Raw genomic sequence first — 21112 nt, 5'->3', positions numbered from 1 at the left:
CCCCAAAACAAGCATTGTATTTAGATGCTGAGAGCAAGCACTGTGTAAATGTGTGTGTGTGTAGCCAAATCACAGCCACTTAGACCTCATAATAGGGAGAGAAAAGTAGCATTACATCTGAAATCTCAGTTATTGATACCTTTCGCTAATAAACAACCAGAGATGTAGACTAATTTGCCTGGGCATTAATTAAAGCAGCACTCAATTTACATTGTTCCCCTCAAAAGGCTACAAAACATCTTGCTAGCTTCCACAGCACCTTCATTTTCCCAAATAAATTTCTTACTACATGAGAAATCAAGTCTAGTTTCCCTGAATGAGGTTTGCATCTTCACTACGTTCATTCTGGGAACATGCCCAACCCTCTGAAATAGTAAACAGTGTAGTTTACTCTTGCCAGAGTTAAAGTAGACACGAACTTTTATATCACTAGGGGAAAAAAAGTTCCACTCCAAACAAAGAAGAGTCTGTTACAGGATCCACTGAAATGAACAGAAATATTACTCATCACTTAAGTTTTAAGCCAGTTATAAAAGGCTGAATCTTAAGAACTTACTTTTGTTTAGGAGAGCATGTGCTAAGAGCTAAGGCATATTTGACCTACAGAAATTTGGAAAGCTTACTGGCCCTTTCAGTTGTTCCTAATGTGCCAAAGCTCAGATGCAGGAGATACCTAGGGCCACATATTTTCCCATTTCTCATCTTTCAGGGAAAAAACCCAAACCAACAAAATTTCTTTTCTTTGTTAGAATATAAACCACATGAATAAAGGAGCACAAACCAATCACAGATTTGCCTTTTGCTGAACTCCGAGGAAACTGATACCTGGATCTGAGTTTCACGCCATCAGCCTGCCTCTAGTTTCTTTTTCCTGAAGTAATATCCTGTTTTAACGGATACTGTTTTAACTCTGAATACAGACCCACAAATGTCTGCAAGAGCAAATCTCACAGGAACACTGTCAAGAGCAACAGCAGAAATCTTACAGGTTTTCACACATCTCATGCTTGCAATCTGAAAGGCTGCCAAAGGAATGATGGTGTTCGTCATGACAAACCTAGTGGACCTATAATTATTGACTCAGACGGGTGAGTCATTTGTACTGGGTAAACGTTACACTGCCCGTTGCACAAAATGCTTCATGACCCACAGTCAGCTCCTGCAATAAGTGTGGGACACGGCGCAAACACAGCCTGAACTTCAGCACTAGACGCTGCTAAGCAACACGGTTACTTTTTAACAGGTGGCCACAGAAAGGGAAAAATTATTTTGGTTATAACTCCCTTCCAATTCTGAATGATCTTTCTAAATCCAAGAATTTAAATAATTTAAACAGCACACGCACACTTGCATTTTCACATACACCACTGCTGGTCCACAAAACTCATTTTTGAGACCTACTGACCCTTTCTGGAAAGAAAAGGCTCTCAGGAAAGTAAACACAGCCCAACCAGTTGAAGTCTTCACAGGTCCTGAGGTTAGAAAAGGGAATGGGTAACCACAGGCTCCTGTTGAGCATGCACAGCCTGGCACTGAGCACCAAGAGCAGCTGCCACTGCTCCAGCTGGGTAGACCTGGTCCTCACACAAGTGGCTTACAGCTGGGACTGTCACCGTCAGATTATTTGTATTTGGAACAAACATTAGAGATATGCTTTGAATTCCTACCTGGTAAAAATAAATTTTCTCGCATTTCTGCTCTGGCTTCTTCAGAGAAGCACCGTTTTTTCAACCACTCAGCTTCATATTCACTTGCGTGTTCATCAGGCCACGTAATAGAGATCTTCCAGTATAAAAGAAAAGATAATTTTAAACAAAAAAAAATCAGAAAACATCACCTAGAACAAGAAACTCCTTTAGAAACTGCAGAAATTGTAATATTTAGATCAATAATATCACAGTTAAGCTTTTCCTGGAGCATAATGTAAAACAAGTAATGAAAACCCAACCTGAACATCATCCAAATTCTGACACCTTTTATAAATGCTTATTTCTACATGAACTCATGACCTAATTTCCTGTTTTGTGTGGGCTGCTTTCACTGTGGGAGCTGTGCTTAGCAGAAAGAGGAGAACCAGGGAAGTTGGCACATATCACTGGGGAGAATGCTTCACCACCACTCAAAGAGAGAAAAAATGCCTTCCAAAACACTGACAGCTCATCAAAAAAGGACAAGACAGACAGGCAAAAAAGAAATGATAGGAGAGAAATCGCTCCCCTAGTTATGAAAAGTCTGCCCTCTTTGAAATAAATTTAAAAAAGGCATTGTTTTTTGTTTTTTTTAATCCAGAAAAAACCATGGAAATAAAGCATATGCCTTTGCTTGTCATGAACTGCAAGAGCTCAGTGCAGCACATGATCTCAGCTGAATTCTCAAGGCTGTCCAGCAGATACTGATTCCCACGCCACATAATTCCACCCATTGACATGATGTGCTCTCCTCAGTTTCTGAGTATAAGTGGAAGCAGGCATTCCCTCTACTATTTTAACACATTTGCCTATTCAAATAATGAATTTATATGGCATTAATTCTAGTAACAATCAATCAATGTGGGAGCCCGGAATTCCTCAGTACAGACCTTCACCCTGCAGCTGAGCCATGCTCCCGTCTGGGTCAGCCTCTGCAAACACCCTGCAAACCCAGCCTGCAACGAGCCTGCCCCAGCTGCTGCAGCCTTGACTGCTGCATCTTTAACACATTTAAAACATCTTTAAGTGTAAAATGAAGGAAATGATTTTGCATATCAAAGGAGCAATGTATTGCTTTTAATATAACCCATAAAATTGAAATTATATATAAGGTTTTTATGTGGCAGGAAAGATTAAAATTCACAGGGAGGGCAGTTCCTGTCCTCTCTTGCCCAACAGCCTTCTCTTTTTCATGAACAAGTGTCAGATGCAGATAAAGACACCGGGCCAGCTCTGAATATTGGGTTCAACTTTGGGTTTGAGTGCTTGCTCCAAGATGAAGTATTTTGCACATTGGAAATGAGTTAAAGTGGTATTTTTGTTAGGGACCAAGGCCACCATCACTTTGCCACTTTTTTTTTTTATTATTTTCAAGCCATTTACTTAGAGAACAAAGGGGGGGGGGGGGGGAGGAAGTGCAAGGGTAATTAAATCTGTGGGGAATGCCTACATTTTCTTTTCAATGTCTAGTGATGAAGAAATACACAGCAGAATTTTTAAAAGCACAATTACAGTCTAAAACCTGAAGCCTGGGTTTCTGCAGCCTCTGCATAACATCTGTAAAGTGAAGTCTCATATAAAAGTGGGAAGATCTGAGCTTCCCGGGCTCTAATTTACAGACTAACAAGCATTGTTAGACAGGTTTCACGAGAGGAAAAAAAAGGTTTGCTTCAAATACCTTTCTTCTATCTGCCACAGCAACTTCCTTCACCACGATGTTCACGTCCAGGTCCTCGATGAGCAGCCTGCGTGCCTTTGCCGAGCGCAGGAAGCACTGGGGACACTGGCAGTTGTCCCTCAGCCAGACGCAGGGGTAGCGGCTCTCGCTCCCGTCCTCCCACTCCACACGGATAAAATGACCCGTGTCCAAAGCTTCCACCTTCTGTATCCCCAGGTTCATGCTGAGCGACTGGGTGGCGTGGACCAGCGGTGCCGTGGTCCCGGCGAGCAGGCTCCTGCCCTTCTGTGCCGGCTGCAGGCAGCACACCCTGCTCCTGGGGACTTTGGCCCTCGGCAGGAGGTTAGCCACCACCCTCCACATTTTGGGTGCTTTAATGAAATCGTTGCAGGGAGAACGCCTTCGTGGACTACCTAAAACACCCAGAAGAGCATTCTATTACAGAAGGAGTCAGTAGAGCAAAAAGACCATTTTAAGATGATTCTCTTCCCTCCTTCTTTAGACCTTTAGGAATATTCACTATCTGTTGCTCACATTTTTTGAGGCGCAAAGGGTGTACTCAGACCCATCTATTAAAAAAATAGCTTAGTTTTGCAGGGCTTCAGTTTCATTCATCATCTTGTGTATCTTTTGTTTCTGCAGTCTGTTCAGTATGTATTGCACAAATAGCCCCTTTTAAAAAAACACCCTGAGATTAATCCCACAAATCCAAGGTAGAGGTTACTACCAACCATGTTCAAAAGCTGAAGTACACATACCTTAATTCCTGCTGTGGAAACTATGGAAAAGAGAGCACAGAATCCACCTCCCTGCAAGGAAAAGCTTTTTAAATGTGACTTCAGCTACAGCAATAGAGTTCTGCAAGAGCCTCCTTCTTTCACAGCTGGACTGCTTTCTATCGATACACTCTTTTATTTAAAGCTAGCTGCGTACTGCACTGCAGAAAGATGATGCATCCAAATTTTAGAAAAGAAGTTCTGGCCTAATGTTTTTCTTACTCAGAAAAATATTTGGTCTCCCGCTGAATCAATAAGTCATTACATATATTTTAATAGACTGCTCAACCATTTAAAATATTGCACATTTATTCAGTATTTTTTTCTGTTGTTTTTGTTCTTGAGATCACAGGGCAAATATTGATCCCTTGCCAGGGCCAGGGTCTCCCCAGTTGCCTTTGCACAGGGAAACCTCATTGGCTTCAGTATTTTGACTCACTAAGACCTATTTGAGTTATCAGAAGGTTTTTGAAATTTTTCCTTTGCTACAAGTTAGAACTGCGTTATACAGGACCCTTGGGTCTCGTTTTTATTTCATTTGATTAAGTATAGCAAAGCAGAATACTGATTTCTACTTTCTCCTGTTTGCCTGCAGTAGCCTCATTGGAACCCGGTAATTACCAACCTTCACTTGCAATGCAGTCCAAGCCACAGCTATGCTGCTGTGCGTACAGATTTAAACACCTTTTATCCAAAAATGGCTTCATATCCAGATTGAATAACTTTCCTTTTATATATATATATAAAATATGTGCACAAACATATGCATGTAAATATATATGTATGTGTATCTCCACCTTAATTCTAAAGCATTACTCAAGTACTGCAATATTCCTCCTAACTGTACAAATATTTACACTGCAGGACTGGCTGCAGCATCCTTCTGAAATTTCTTGAACAGAGTTTTATTATGTACGACTGCAAAGATGTGGTACGTTTTAGGGTTTTTAACAGGTGATAATTGGATACTTACTCTAACCTCTGTGAAACAAGACAAGTACTGGAACATAATGAAGCTTTCCAATAGACTGAAACTTTAGAATATCTGGTTAAAAAAAAAAGAAGAGCATGATCATTTTAACATTCTGTAAACTCTCGCTACATCTGTACTGCTTTCAGGATAGTTCTCTGTTCAAGGCAGCGGATTACCTGATGGTAATAGATAAGATCCACAGATACACTTAAGCAACCAAAATATAGTTTAGATTTAATTAGGACAATTAAGATGCAGAAGCTCAAGGCACGAAACCATTGCCTAATTGCCTAGGCTACTCAGAGGCTGTTGATACCTGCCCTTCTGCATACAAAATTATCTGAATCCCTTCAAATGCTAATACTACCCATATCCAACATGAAGCAGACAGAACTGAGCACCCTCAGCAAGTACCCCTCCTCCAGTTTACCTAAGATGGGTGAACAGATAGCTGTACACCGGAGAACCTCGCAAGTCACAACAGGGTAAGCGAGATTAGAAAATGCCTGACACCTGGACAAAGCTGAATTGTCCAGCACAAAGCATGGCATTCACATCCACTGGAATTTAAGAATGCTGCGAGAAAGCGTATAAACAACATAAATGGTCGGATCAATTTATTCCACCGGTATTTCAGTGTATAAGGATTTCAAGCACAAAACACTCTTCCCAGAACCAGCTACCCAGCACCTTTGGGGATATGGAAGCTTTTCTCCGTCTGCTAAATATATGTAGGTATTCCTGTAGGTATCTGCTTAAAACAAGACCACGAGAACCAGAATTTGGTTCTGAAGTTTAAGGCCACCAGGAAGCTCCTCTGGCTTACTGGAGTGGGCCAGGGGAAATTCTGAGAACTGGATATACATAATACACCAACCTAAGTAGCTCATTACAAAGTTTGTCATAATGTAGTTCATAGATTCATTACATCTGCCTATCCAGTAGTTCACATACTGGTTTTGTACACAATTTTCTCATCTTACTTAAGTGGTTTGCCAAATAATTAAAGTGTATTTCACATGCTTAGTGTTCAAGAAAAGGCTCTTAACTTTAACTTTGGCATGGATCTAATAACTACCTGGATGTTGTATATGAATTTACTGTATATATTTTTTTCTCCCAAATGGCAAAACAAGGTACTGGAAAAAATATGTAAGCCTTTACTTTCTCAGTGTCTCTCAGGGAAGATTCATCACTAAACTTGCCAGATTCAAAAGGCTTCTAGGCATCTCCTATTTTATCATTCAATTAAGAAATCTGAACTTGTTTCTACAAGATTCATCATAGCACCAGGGGTAATAGAAAACCACATCAGATTTTTTAATTTTTTTTTTTAATGGCAAGAAACTGAGGGGAGTTTATTGTCTTCCTATCACAGAAGTTGCTTAACTGGCATTTGTTCACCTGGTAAATGGAGAGCTTAGTCACATCAATTGCATGTCAAGCAAAATACTCTCAGTCCATGACAGCAAGTTTTGTAAATGCTTTGGAACAAAAGGTCAACCTAAAAAAAGCAGATGCAACCAATCCTTCCAGACACAATCTTAGATAAAAAAAAAAAAAAAAAAAAGAAAAAGAAAACTTTTGGAAGTTACTGACATGAGATACACGTAATTTATGTTACAATGGGGAAGACTGTAAGCCAGATGGGAATTTTCAGCTCTGCTTGAATGCGAGAAGCTTGTACAGCAGAGTTCACCTCACTAATTTCAGACATGTACCACAGTGACCTGCCCCTGAGCATCACATGCACCACTTCCAACACTCCTAACAGACCCATCTGGATCACAATTCAGCTGGCTTTTTCAGAAACCTGCTTTAGGATGAGATGAACTGAACTCTTTTTTTTCTCCTCTCCAATAACTACAAAAAGAGCCTCAGTGACTAGTTCCAACGTGGATGTTACACCATCCGTTTACATTCAGCAAGACTACTTCTCATGAATTTTATGTTTAACTGATACTTTTGTTCACAGACAATTATTGCTATGTACAACTCATTAAACCCTATACTGCTGGGAGAATCGTGGATGGTGGCAGCCCTAAACTTCACTGCCACATAGAGAAAGCCTACACTCCTATCAGCAGTACCCCTGTTGCACAAGACTGTAGCTCTTAGTGTCATCAGTCAAATCTATTGTTGATCACAAAGTAATCTCTTGAAATACTTCCATTCTTAATAGGCAGAATCTGAAAGAGCCACTGCATCCTGCAGAGAGAGGGGAGGATCTCCTTCACAGGTTGCAGCAGGAGCCTTTGATACGTGTAGGATAGGAAACGATTCCGCTCGACACTTTCCAATCCTAATAAAAGTCATTATATGTGGCTCATTAAATATGCAACTCTACCTTGTCTACTGTTACTCTGCTCCAAGTCATATTCAGCTCTTTCATTTATGTCTATTTATTGAAGTCAATGAACTTGTACCTGCATAACATTGCTGTTAATTAGAAGAGAATTGGGCCCTCCAGCTCCAATGTTATTCAGTTTGCTGGCTACAGAAGAGGAAGCATGAAAATTATTATAGCAAAAAGATTTCCCTTGTGGTGAGGTTAAGCATTTACTGTTTACATACACTGCAGCTTTTGCATTAAACTTCTGTCTTTGCTGTAACGCAATTGTTTCAGTTAGCCACCTACCCAGAGAAATCTTGTAACAATAAAAAGGCTGTTTATTGTTTTCCTTGAGTTATTCATATCATAGTGTCATTATTAAAACAAAATGACAAATGACAATGATTAAAAATATCTGCTACACCATGCCCTCCAGATGTTTTTCTTCTTAGATACACAAATTAGATCTGCAAGTCTAGGTTTTGTCTCATACACAACACACAGCACCACAGAAGTGACTTCTCCCTTCAGCAGGATTTTTTCTGGTTTGCATCAGTGGAGTGGCAACAAATTCTGAGTCAAGCTCTCCACAGAGCCCACCCGGCATGTCTTCACTAGATAACTCCAGTAAGGCATTTCACACCAGCTGGGGCTTTGTCACCACTGCTATGGTGCCCAGCCTTCCCAGCTGGCGCCTGTGTGCCAGGTGAGCATCAGGCACATCGAGTCTGCTCTTTCTCACCTGCACTGTGCAAGACCTGGACGGTCAGGCTATCCAGCTGCAAGGTAGACACAGCACCCAGGGACTCTGACCATCCTGGGGACCAGCAGCATGGGGGAAGAGGGTAAGCAATAGCTCCAGGTGCAAGGAAGCTTGGTGCTGGCATTCCTCCTTTCTGGAGCAATGGATGACAGAACCCATAGAGCTGGGATGAAACATTCCTCAAGTAGCACTAGCAAAGCCTTAGCTGCCACATGGGCAAGAAACCCCTGTCTGGTGGCTCTGCCCATTTCCAGCATGCTGTACGGAAAGGAAAGGTGTCCATTTTGCATAACTGTGTGTTATTCCTGATTTCTAATTAAGTGATTTTTCTTTGTGTTGAACATGTATAGGACATTAAGGTCAGCCCGCAAATGGCAGCAAAGAACTCAAAATGTTCCAGAAAATCCTGCAATTGCATGCTTAAAAGTACCACAGAAAAGCCAACCTTCCCGCTCAATGGCGAAGAAAACATTCTTTCTCCTTTAACAGTAAATATCTGTAAATGCTGTAACTGGGCAAAATGACCATTTCCATTCCTGATCATTTGCAGAACTATAACTACTACATTATACTGCTGTCTTCCCAAAACCTTGAAGTTAAATGCTACAGAAATACAACTTTATGTCTCAAAAAACCGGCAGTCCAAGACAGTTGAGCTGCTGGTAAAGAAAACCAAATCCAAATACCTGGTGCTGATGGTGCCATGCCCCTGCAGAAAACACATCTCCTGTTTTAGGAGGCTACTGAAGATGCCTAATGGAATCAATCACGACGTGGATTTTTTTATCACGCTCAGCCTAGTTTTTCAGTTCATGACAGTTATTTAGAGGTTTGCCTTGTTATTTCTTTTTTTTCCTTTTGTTTTTACATAAATGTGAGATGCTGATCTCAAATCAATGGAGGTTAAATTGCCAGTAAGAGTTTCAAGAGTTTTTATCCCCTTGCTCCCTCAACATTTTCAGGCACTTACCCCCATGCTGCTATTGTATACTTGAAGTTGCATTCTGTACTAAACTACGAGCAGAACTCATCGGTTTGCCTAAAGCCAGCATGCTCATAACCACAATCGAATGGAAAGGTAGCTGACAACACAAAGCAAATTCTTTGCATTACAGCTCTCCACATTTCTTGTCTCTAAATCACTGTTATCCGTGAGCCTAGAAGACACCATATGTAACTCTGCTGTCAGTCACCAGAGATCACATTCATGTAGTTTAAAACAAACGCTACCAATGGCTCCTACAAGTCACACCATCCCACGTGAACACTGTCCCAAGCTCAGGCTCATGGATTTTCTGTGCACATTGTCATTATTCGCTTGTAACCCTCAGCACCACGAGGGCTGGCCAGGATGTGGACCGGCAATTGTGACGGAAGGCAACCCCCACCACCCGGTGGCTGTGCCCCTGGGCTCTCCCAGCTCCTCAGTTAAGTGGCAGTCCTCACTATTTTCTTTCTCAAAAGATCTGTCTGCTTTAGTCTCCTTCAAACCTCACCTCACCAGGCACCACCCAGACCCCCCCGTTTGCTGACAGCAGCAGCATGTCCACCAGCTTTACCGGCACAGCTACTGAATTCTGGTGAATGGCACGTTTAAGACTGCTGAGCTGCTTCGGGTAAGGGCCGTTCTCCTCACAGGGGGTTAAGAAGCTGCAGAGAAACCAATGGAATTTTGTGTCATAACCAAGTTGTAGCTATGCCTTCAAGCCAGCTTGCTGCACCAGGTGCTGGTTGCCTCACGGCCCGGTGTCACAGCCCCACAGAGGGTGTCACAGCCCCACATAGGGAGTCATGGCCCTGTGGAGGGTGCCACAGCCACACAGGGTGTCATGGCCCCACGGTGGGTGTCACAGCCCCACACGAGGCATCATGGCCCCGTGGAGGGTGTTACAACCCCGCAGAGAGCGTCATGGCACTGTGGAGGGTGCCACAGCCCCACGCAGGGCATCACAGCCCCGTGGAGGGCATCATGGCCCCACAAAGAGCGTCACGGCCCCACGCAGGGTGTCCCGGCCGCCAGCAGCGCAGGCCCCGCGTGGCTCCCACGGCCGCTCCGTGCCTTGAAGCGCTGCCCGGGCACCGCCCGCCGCCCGCTCCCCGCAGCGCCCGCGCCCCGCCCCGCCGCAAAACGCGCCCCCGCCGCTGCTCCCGGACCCGACCCGCAGCGGGTACGTACCGCACCGGACACCGCCCTGCGCGCCGCACCGCCGCGGGGCTGCCCGTAACGTCCCTCCCGGCCGGGGCCCGCCCGCGGGGAGCCGCCCCCGCCCCCACCTGCGCCCCGGGCTGCGGGAGGCGGCCCCGCAGCGCCGAGGAGGTGAGACCGGCGCCCCCACGGCCGCGCCCCCCGCCGGGAGGGACGTTATGGCCGGTGCGTTCCCGCCCCCCGGCCCGGGTCCCCGCACCGGCTGCCCGCTGCCCCCTCGGCGGGGCACGGCCCGGCCCGGCCGCTGGCTGCAGCCCCCGCGGTGTGCCCCGGGGAGCCTGTGCCGGGGTCTCTTTCAGCCTAAGGGGGATCTTCAGCCCTCTGAACACGCCGGAGAGAACCGGGCTCGGCCGGCTCCTTGTGACCGTGCCCTTGGCTCAGGGATGGATTTTGCAAAGGCCTTTGGCCTTGGCTTGAGGGCGAAGGGGTGGGAAGGGCCGTTTCCCCTGGCTGCTGCTCCCGGTGTGTAACCAGCTCCTCCCTGGGCAGAGCAAGGAACCTCCTTGGACCAAGAAGCGAGGAGGAAACGTACCGCAGCGCAGCGTGGCCTGGCTGGCCTTGCTGGGTGGGCTGAGACATGTGCCCCTACAACAGAAGCAGAGAGAGACAGAAAAAAGAAGAAAAAAAATCCCAAAGCCCCAACAAACCCAAATTCCCCTCCACCCAACAACTGAGGTCTTTACATGCCAGGTGTAGCCTACAGCGAACTTCATAAAAAATAAAAGATGGCCTTCACAGGGAAGGTTTAGTGGGATTGCGGCCTAACAGAGCCCATGCTGTGGCACAAACCAGCCCAGCTGTCCCAGGCGGAGCAGCCCTTGCCCGCACCCTCCCAGTTAAGGGTGCTGAGCTGTGCCAGCAGCCCGCACCCTCCCAGTTAAGGATGCTGAGCTGTGCCAGGAGTGGCTGGCGTGGCCAGCAGGGCTGGGGCAGTGCCCGTCCCCCTGCGCTGGGCACTGGGGCGGCCGCCCCTCGAGCCCTGGGCTCAGCTCTGGGCCCCTCGTGCCAGGGGGACGCGGAGGGGCTGGAGCGTGTCCAGAGCCGGGCAGGGGCTGGGGAAGGGGCTGGGGCACAAGGCTGGGGGGGGACGGCGGGGGGAGCTGGGGGGGTCCAGCCCTGAGAGGAGGGGGCTCGGGGGGACCCGATGGCTCCCTACAGCTGCCTGGCAGGGGCTGCAGCGAGGGGCATGGCACTCACTTCTAAGTAACAGGTGATTGAATAAGAAAAAAAACAGCCTCAAATTGCGCCGGGGAGGTTTAGATGGGATTTTAGGAACAATGTCTTCACCAAAAGGGTGATCAAGCACTGCCACAGGCTGCCCAGGGAAGTGGTGGAATCACCATCCCTGGAGGTGTTTAAAAGACGTGTGGATGCGGCACTTGGGGACATAGGTTAGTGGTGGGCTTGGCAGTGTTACATTAACAGTAGGACTCAATGATCTTAGAGGTCTTTTCCAACCTAAATGATTCTGTGATTCTACGAGATGATTTTACTGTCAGGCAAGTCTTGTGATCAGCAAGCTTCAGGCAGATGAGCTTCCTGGGAATAAATTTAAGAACAGCATTAACATGCCCTCATTATTTAGTGCCCAATACCTGCTGACTAGCAAATGCGTTAACTCTGCAGTTACTTGAACAGTGTGTTCCTCATGGTTGGGGGGAGGGAGGTCCTAAGAGACAGAAATATGGTTGTGCCACTGAAGGCAACATTGGGACGTTAGCACCTACCAAGTTTTGGCTGGAGTGGCCCATGTTGACCTTCAAGTTTTCAGCTTGCACTGGGCTGGAATCCCCAACTTCTTCAGTACACATAAGCTGGTGGCATGGCTGACATGAAAAAGAAGAGCTGAACTAAGACATAAAAGGAAAACCTTTATTTTCCTCCTGATGGGAAGCTCTTTCCCAGAGGCACCTGCTCCACTGGACACCCAGCGGCTGTATTGTGGTCTGCAGAGCACCCAGAAAAGTCCTGGTGCCTCAGTATAACCAAGAAAGGGAAAACCTTCAACATAAAGTTTGCCTAAGCAGCACTTTTCACAGACAGTAAAGCATTCATAAAGACGAAAAGCTGGCTAGTCGGATGGAAACAAGTACATGCAGAAGTGAAAATATTCAATGACTGTTTAGAGACTGTCTAAGCATTTTGGCAGTTAGAAACAGCTAAGACGGAGTCTGCGACTTATAGGAAATGAAATATTTTTGTTGGTAGTTATCATTTAACATCTTCAATATAAAACAACCCTAACGTGCCAAAGTAGTGCTGTAATGCATGGAGCTGGATGCATTACTTTCTTTTAAGGAAAGGGTGGTAGGAATTAGTTGCTTTCAAATTAGGTCCCAAATCCATTTTCCACCTTTCTTTCACATTCTTGCCATGTTTTTTTTCCCCATTTTCTCTATGGAACACACATACTCTTGGTAGTCATGGCTGTCTTCCTGGTTTGGTTTCTTTATTTATTTTAGTTTTTACTAAGTAACTCACGTAATACTTTCCCTCCCTGCTCCCTCCATTGAAATACATTATTTGAAACTAAGAGCTTGAAAATTCCAATTATTTTCAAGGTTTCATAGATTGGATGTCTGTTGGCAGATAACTGGGTTCATTTCATATATATTCTTTACAAAATTTATACTGTTTACAAATTGCTTTGTTTATTTATTCCTGAGTTTTAAGTAAAGTAACCTTCATTACAAAAAAAAAAAATCAAACCAAAACCCACCAAAACCATACATACCTTAATTGCTAATCTGCAAGTGGTAGCTCTGAGGAAGAGCTGTGTGAACATTTTGCTGGTGCTGAACATAGCTTGTTGCTTGAGAAGCCACAGTTTTTAATTTTGCCTCTTTGTTTTTATTTTAGAACTAGTGCACACCCTATTAAATGCATACTGGCCAAAAGAAAACTTTTTATATTGTTTGTTTATAATTAATTTATTATTTTTGCTAATCAAAAGGAGAATCAAGTGCATTTATTTTGTGTGGAGAACCGAATCAAATTGTGTCTAAATAATGTATTTAAAGGTTTTTAATGAGTGAAATCTGTTATGAACGTGAACTAAGTATATAAGCATACATATAAATCCCCATCAGGCTGAAAATAAAAGAACCAGAAGAAATTATGTTTAGACATTAGGAAGAAAAGCTGTACATATACCAATAATAGAGTTTTTGGTTTTTTTTTTTTTTACCAAGCCAAAAGGGGAACATTTTGAAGTACTATAAGCATAATAAGGAGGGTGTGAGAATGGAAACGGTCATAAGTCTCATTCAGTAACTGGAGCTCAGAGGTGCTTGCAATACTGGGTCTTTATTTTTATAAGGACTGTTACATAATACGCAAGTGGAAAAGTATCCTGAGTGGAAATAAAAACAAACTGCCTTCAAGGTGACATAACTCAGAAAAATATAAATCATTAGTGTTGTGCCTGTGTTTGCTGCATATCCATAAAAGAAAGAATTTTAAGAGGTATGTCAGAAGTGCTACACAGTGGAAATCTGGACCTTGTTTATTTTACTGTGCATTTACGTGCCTTTTTACTGTCACAACCAACATGGTTTTGCTGAACCCTGTAGCACACTATCAATTTACTGATTCGCTTTGGGCTTTGCTCTGTCGCTGTCACTCATAGGGGGAGGTACGATATCATGGGGGTGAAGCCATAGGTTTCCATGTGACTACAAGTCTATGCAGTAAGTTACCACCAAATACATTGAAGGTTGGCAGCAATTAGTAGGTAAAGGGCATTGCAAAATTTAAAGTTACAGGCTAACATGCAAAGAGCATAAGAAGCAGACCTTCCTTAGGAAGCAAACTCTGGTGTTCAGCCAATAAATTTGTTACGTTGACATTACATTATAAGGCTATGAACTAGACTAGTATTCCCAGTGGTGTCAGACATACCAACAATAATGACGTTTTCCTGGTCCTGTGAGCATCAGCTCTGCGCGCAGGCTGGGGGCATGTAAGCAGCAGCTTGGAGCAGGTCTGTGGGGCAGGGCAGGCTGAAGTGTAGCTTAGAAACACAGAGAAATTAATACTAAATTCAGTAAGACAGTATAAGCAAATTAATACCATGCAGCCTGCAAATGGTTGTGGAACCAGACACAGTGAAAAGGTGATTAGGGTAGGAGCTATAAATAAATATATATGTAGCACAGTCAAATGCCTGGCTAGCTGAAAACCCTAATTGCCACAGAAATATAAATGTCAGAAATGAAAACTGGGCCTGGTTGCAAATTAGCTTCCATGGTAAAGGAGCACAGGGTGAACTTCAGTTCATTCTTGATGTACAGTCAGATTTATTGCTCTGTGCTCATATAATGAAAAACCTGAGCATGGTTTACCTGTTGTCCATTCAGTTGTCCCTGCCCACCCACCCCCATCCCCCCCACTCCCAGCGTTATTCTTCTGAAATTAGAGGATATGCAAGATATATTTAAAATTACAAACTTGATAGCATCCTGAGCTGTGTGCTGACCCAGTTATGAACTAACTTGTGTTTTGTTGTGCCTCTGTTAGAGTCCAGAGTTAGTAAGTATATTACTCTGTAAGAAAGCATCAAAACATAAAAATAATTTGCAATTAACATATGCACTTAATTTACTCTGAATTTTAATACAAATCTCAGTTAAATCACATTAAATCAGAAGCAAATTCATATTCATTAAGAAGGACAAAGCCTGCTATCAAGGAAAGTTGACCGCTCCTGATTAACCAAAGAGTTGTCAACACAGAAAGCATATGGGAAAGAATTCTTTATCATTACCCAGGTAAAAGCATAATAAGCTCTTAGATTTAAGTAAAAAAACTAAGAACCTAAGACCAAAGGCCCACTGAATTAATTGTCTTGGACCTAGCACTAAACTGAAAATCTTGATCAAGTTATTTTTGAAAAGAGACGATAGGTAGATAGGAAAAAAAAAACACCACCTTGCAGTTTGGACAGTCTGTCTATAGTAAAATCCCTATTATTTACAGTAAAACTAATTTATGTTGGTAACTCTTGTCACAGTGAAATGTTTGCAGCGTGGAAAAAGTATGGGAAAATACTTGCCAATATTTAGCACTGCTAACGAATCTCTCCCTAAGCCAACCTTCTCCAAGGACACCCTCCCACCCCCCCCGAAAAAGTTCAGACACAATCCATTACTACTACATCGGCAGTTTCTGAGCACTTAAAAGGGGTATACATACGGCCAAAGGAAGGTTGTCATCTGAGAAAATACGATACACTTGGCATTGTCTTTCCCCATGAAGGAATGTTAATGGCATGTTGGAGACTGTCAGCGATACCTCCCCAAGGTAAGGCAGTTTTCAAGGACGAATGGCTCTACAAGCCATGAATGACTCTGTCCAAGCCACATCATTAAAAATGTAATGATTATGGAGACCATATGTTTTTCGTGTTACAGAATTCGTCATTAAATCCTGCCTTTTCCAGTCGTAAACTGATCTCGTAGGCAGGATGACAACTCTATGAAGAAAATAAAATAAGCAGAGAGTTACAGTCTTTTTGTATGTATATATTCTAATAAAGGCTTTTTTTAAAAGCATGTAGTGGGGTCAGTATTTTTGCCAGTTTCACATACTTCAGGAATGAAATACGGACCCACAAATTGTTCAATTTTTGCTAATGGCTCGCCAAAAATCAAAGTAATAGAGAAGAAATTCCCCAGTGGGCTGTAAGTAAAAATACATTTTAAAAGATAGAAAAAATGCCAGATTTTGAACATACAGGATTACTTCATGAATAGTGGCTGTCAAATACATTTAACTAAACAACACCTCTCTGTTAGCTGAAAACTTAGGTGAAGTCACACGAAGCCCATCTAAATAGACAACTGACCAACAGCAACAGATGTACCCAGCAGAATTTCTCCACAGAATACGTGTTTTCTGTGTGAGACTATAGCCAGAGCTGACGCTTTCTCTGTAGCTCCCCAGGTTGTTTCCATTGACTAAGGCAAGTCTATTTTTTGCTTCTGAGGTACGTATGTTGGCAACCCACGTCTCAGCACGTGACAACTACAGAAGTATCAGCTGAGCTTCAGACAACTCATACACCCGGCTTGGCGCGCCCAGGATTTTTGAGAGGCTTACTGTGTTTTTGAAAAACTTTGGAAGCCACAATTTGTAACACCCCCACACACCCCCCGCTAAGTTCTTAGCCATGGACTTGAGACAAGGCAGGCACAGCCTTTTCTTTCCCAAGTTTTCATCGGTGCTGATGTGAGAGCACAGTGTGCTCCGTGCTCACACTCTGAGCTTCTCCCTCTCCACGTCGGTGCCAGTGAATGAGAATGTCCACAGCAGAGCACTACTGTCTTCAAAAGTTACCTGGAGAGGAGCAGAGGTGCATCTCCTAATGCCTTGCTTTGACTCTTGAGGAGTTAAATCACAGGCTGAGCAGCAAAGAAAACTTAAGTAAGCTCTCTGTGACTGTTCCAGCATCCAGTGCTGATCGTTATTTTGCTTCAGAAAACACTGATGCCTTCTCTTCAGTACCATCAACTCTAATAAATTCAGAAAACAGTACCTGTTTTGAAAATCTTCAGTACATCACAAAAAAAAAAAAAAGACCGAGTCAGCTTAACCTTGGTTCAAACTTCTGCATTAAAAAAAAAGGAAAGGAAAAAAAAAAAAAAAAGAGCCCAATACTGATGCAATGTTTAAACACAACAGGAGGAGCTATTGGGTCAAAATAGCTGCTACAATCATCCTTTTAAAGCTCTCTGCTTCAAAATCCTTACTGAGTTTCAGTGATATAAAAAGGCCTTTACCATTTGCAATAGGCTGCATAAAACCAGAAGATCTTAATCTGTTTTTCTTAAATAAGTTTTATCAAATAAAAAAGCTAAAGCGGAAGATAATTTTAAGATTGCAAAGAGAGTTGCAATGTAGCTTTCATAGTTTTTAAAGAGCTATTTTGACTTTAAAACTTTACACTGCTGGCCATCACTAAACACCCAGTTCCTGCAGGCACTGCAGATTTATAAAAGCCATTTAATGTACCAGCTCTGACTCAAAATTGATTTATTTAATGGATACATTTAATATACATGTTTGCTTAGACCAGCCAAAATTATATAAATCAAATCCTACTAGATTTAAAAGTCCTAAAAGAGTTTTGTACTGGCTTCACAGTTCAACCTTCACAGTAAGGTTGGCCTTTTTTACTAAACATGTGAACTTACGTGTAGGCCAGACTCAGATGTACGCATTTTCTTTTTGAAAGAGAACATCTAAAGCCTTTTATAATCAATGTTACAGAGCAGAGTTCTGATTTTGTTTCTATTTCAAATATAAAAATGTTTATACTTTGCTGAAACATGTCAACGGAGACATTTATCAAAATGTTCATGTTTGTCATAGTGTGGATTTTAAAGAAATGGGTTTGTTTCATCAGATAACAACTTATAGACAGGGTATTGAGCAGAACGAGTGATAACATTATGTCTCCACAGGTCACATAATCTCCTTTTCAAAGCAGCGCCCTGCAAACATTGCCTCTCCTGGTATGCCGTGTACGTTGAGATAGTTTGAGCTTGACTAAAAGTTTGCTACTGCCCACAGAATAGCCAAGCTGCTTCAAGCTTATTCATGATGCTATGGCTTACGCTGCTACTACTACTGCTACTACTACTACTACTACTACTACTATTTTTCTATATTATGGTTCGAATACCGCTCTCATGTGGCTAACAGCCCAGCATGGCCTGCCATTTGAGTTTCTTTTCTGATGTTTACAATTCACGTTATATCTGTTAACTCAGCAAGTGGGTAAGCAGAGACTAAAACTCCTTTTAAGAGGCACCTGCGCACAAATAGAACCTCATGACATCTTTGGTACCTACTTCTAAACAGGTAAGATTCCAAGAGAAAGGAGAGACTGGACGTGAATGAGACCCTCAGATACTTCTAGGGTTTGGTCCATCCCACAAATGCTATATGGTTTGCTGTGGTAGTGGGCAGACAACTCAGTGACTCAGGTGGCCCTTTTCGCTCTTGTGTTGTGCTAGCCAATGCTAGCGGCAAGCAAAGTATCACAAATTAAAATATTTTTTAAGACCTAGACCCTGTCCCCTGTCATGCCTTCTAACTTGACGACATACTCGAAAACAACACTGAGCAGTTCCACTGAAGTCTATAAATAAAATGTTTCATTTTCTTCAGGCAGGTCCTCAAAGATACTGGGGATCTAAAGGTGCCAGTTGACATCTAAGGTATCCTGGTGGGAGCTATACCGCACTGCCTTTAGGGAAAGTGAGCTGCCTGGGTGGTCCAGACATTCCGTAAGCACCTACCTTCATCAGACATTTCTTGGTGCCTTCAGCACTCTGGCCCCAGGCGACTTACGTTGACCCACTGCCTTGCTGGGTACCTTACAGACTGGACGGTCTGCAGACCAAAGTATAACTGAACATGAGCAGGGTTAACAAGATCAGACCTCAAATGTGCCAACAGTTGCTCTTCCAGTGCCGTGGGCTTGCTAGTTTCTTGAAAAGGCTTTGGAACTCATAAAATATCCGCCCTACGTACCCTCCTGTATCATTACTTTTAATGAAACTTGCTTACCTCTGGGGTCTGTAAGTTTTTATTTGTTTTTACTAAAAAAGCGAGTTATTTCATTTGGCAGGGTCTACATACAATTTCTGCTGAAAACACACATTACAACAGCATGTTCTAAATCAAGAGCATCTCGAGCAGAACAGTAAAAAAGAAGTATGCTTCCACATCATTTTCAGATATTTATTAAAACAACATAGGAACTTTTTGTCATCCAAACAGTGATTCTGCCTGCAGTATCTGTAACCTAGTAGCTGTATTACCCCAAACAGACAATTAGATAACAACGAGTCTACAAACCCAAACAATCCTCCTTCTCCTTCCCCTTCCCACGAGGCACTTCTGCTATTGTCTAGGCGCACCGATAGTTTTATTAATAGCATAGCTAGCAAAAGTACAAAGGCACCAACAAGAAGCGTCACTGTGGTGGCACAGGCCAAACCTTTTCGTCTGCTTTGGAAACGTGCTTTTAGAAACCTGGCTCTCACGTTTGGGATCTGAAACAGGCATCGCTGCTGGGGCTCCTTCTTCAAATCCACATCAGCATTCTTAGGATTTGACATAAGCCCTTCTGGCTGGCTCGCGGGGTTACAATAGAGTCACAGATAGACAAGCCTGGAGGGTACAAATCCTGCCAGAATAGATCCCGGCTTTCAAGCGGACATCCCGGCTTTCAGGGGCGCAGCGGAGCGCTGGGGGTGCGCGGCGTACAGAGCGTTATACACGGTTAGGGAGGCGACAGCGGCCAGCGGCTGGCGGTGGGGGCCGGGAGCAGCACCAGCAGCTGCGGCACGGGATGTGGGGCGGCGGGGACCCCCACACCTGCCTCCCCCCCCCGTCCCCCCGGCAGGGCGGGGGGACCAGAAAGCCACCTTGGCTTTGTAACGCTGGATGAACGCTATACGCAGGGTAATTCCTTAAATATGCGATATTAACTTAAACATACCTCTGACCTCCCGCTTTATAAAAAGGCGTTAATTGTTTAGGAAGTCAAAGGCAATAAATAAGTTTTTGTTTGTGTCTTTTGGTGTTTTTTTTCCCCGGGGCATCGGTGCCGCCCCAGCCGGGCCGGCTGCGGCTCAGGCGCGGAGATAGTCGTTCTTGAGGCGGCTGAGGCGGGCGCCGTGGCTGCGGACGGTGAGGGCCAGCAGGTCGTGCTTGTCCCGCAGCCCGCTGGAGATGTGGCGGGTCTCCCGCAGCAGGGCGCGGGCGTGCAGCAGCAGCCCCACGAAGCTGTCGCCCAGGCGGGCCTCCTCCCGGCCGCCCTGCTCCTGGCCCTGGCGGAACTTGCCCTCCAGCTCGCTCAGCGAGCGGTCCGAGCTGGAGTAGGCGTCGCTGATCTGGGCGGACTCGCGGCGCAGGTAGGTGCTGTAGCTCTCCTCCCCGTCCAGGTCGTAGGAGATGCTCTTGCCGATGCCCTCCAGCACCCGGCCCGCGTCCTCCACCTGCCGGCCCAGCACCGTCAGCTCCTCCCGCAGGCTCAGCCCGCCGCCGCCCGCCGCCGCCGCGCCGCACCGCCGCTGCTCGCTCACCCTGAAGAGCAGCTGGCACCGCTCGGGGTCGTCGTTCTCCTCGTAGTCCCCATCGGGGACGAAGTAGTGGTGCAGGGTCCCGTTGGACATCTCGGGGTACAGCGGCCCCTCGAAGTACCCGCGGCAGAGGCTGCAGAGGCAGCCCAGCCACAGCAGGCGCAGCGCTGCCGGCATGCTGCGGCGGGCGGCGGGCAGCCTACAGCCGGCCGGGCCCCCGCTGCCCCCGGCCGCGCCGCCCACGCCCCATGGGGCTGCCCGGCCCCGCTGCGCTGCGCTGCGCTGCGGGCCGGCCGGGATGCGCGGCGCAGGCCTGGCCCGCTCTGGGCGGGGGACGCCGCACTGCCCGCCTTAAAAGCCGGGGGGAGGGGGGGCGGGGAGCGGCCCCCGCGCCGGGCCGGGCCGCCCCCCGCCCCGGACTTCGCCCCCCGCCCCGGGCATGGACCGGGGCACCGCCCCGGGGGGACACACGGGGCGGCGCGTACCCCCGCCCCCGGGCATCGACCCCCACACCGGCACCTCCCCTCGTTCCCCCCTTTGCGAAGGGCCGCGGTGGGGGCAGCAGCCCCCGCCCCCCGCCCAGGCCAGACCCGGGGGAGGAA

At 45.3% G+C, this 21112-nt stretch overlaps 2 protein-coding genes across 3 annotated transcripts in view; both read right to left on the bottom strand.

Annotated features, from left to right (window-relative positions):
• Window positions 1-10521, bottom strand: part of BBOX1 (gamma-butyrobetaine hydroxylase 1) — a 42889-nt gene extending 32368 nt beyond the window's left edge. Inside the window, exons 1-4 of one of the 2 annotated variants that reach the window (XM_056354047.1) lie at window positions 10387-10521; window positions 5116-5187; window positions 3367-3779; window positions 1668-1782 (exon numbers count right to left, since the gene is read on the bottom strand). In XM_056354047.1, coding sequence (XP_056210022.1) covers window positions 1668-1782; window positions 3367-3729 — 478 coding nt within the window. In that variant the 5' untranslated portion in view covers window positions 3730-3779; window positions 5116-5187; window positions 10387-10521. The remainder of the gene's footprint in view (window positions 1-1667; window positions 1783-3366; window positions 3780-5115; window positions 5188-10386) is intronic. The other variant, XM_056354044.1, reaches the window with a different exon arrangement.
• Window positions 10522-19150: 8629 nt separating this feature from the next.
• FIBIN (fin bud initiation factor homolog) lies at window positions 19151-20845 on the bottom strand. The gene has a single exon (XM_056355074.1). The coding sequence runs from the start codon at window positions 20685-20687 to the stop codon at window positions 20061-20063; it is 627 nt and encodes a 208-aa protein (XP_056211049.1). The 5' UTR covers window positions 20688-20845; the 3' UTR covers window positions 19151-20060.
• Between the last annotated feature and the right edge of the window lie 267 nt (window positions 20846-21112).

Source organism: Falco biarmicus, chromosome 10 (genome assembly GCF_023638135.1).
Source record: "Falco biarmicus isolate bFalBia1 chromosome 10, bFalBia1.pri, whole genome shotgun sequence".
In the NCBI taxonomy this organism is placed as follows: Eukaryota; Metazoa; Chordata; class Aves; order Falconiformes; family Falconidae; genus Falco; species Falco biarmicus.
The sequence above is the reverse complement of the archived record's forward strand: the minus strand, read 5'-3'. Positions and strand labels throughout refer to the sequence as shown.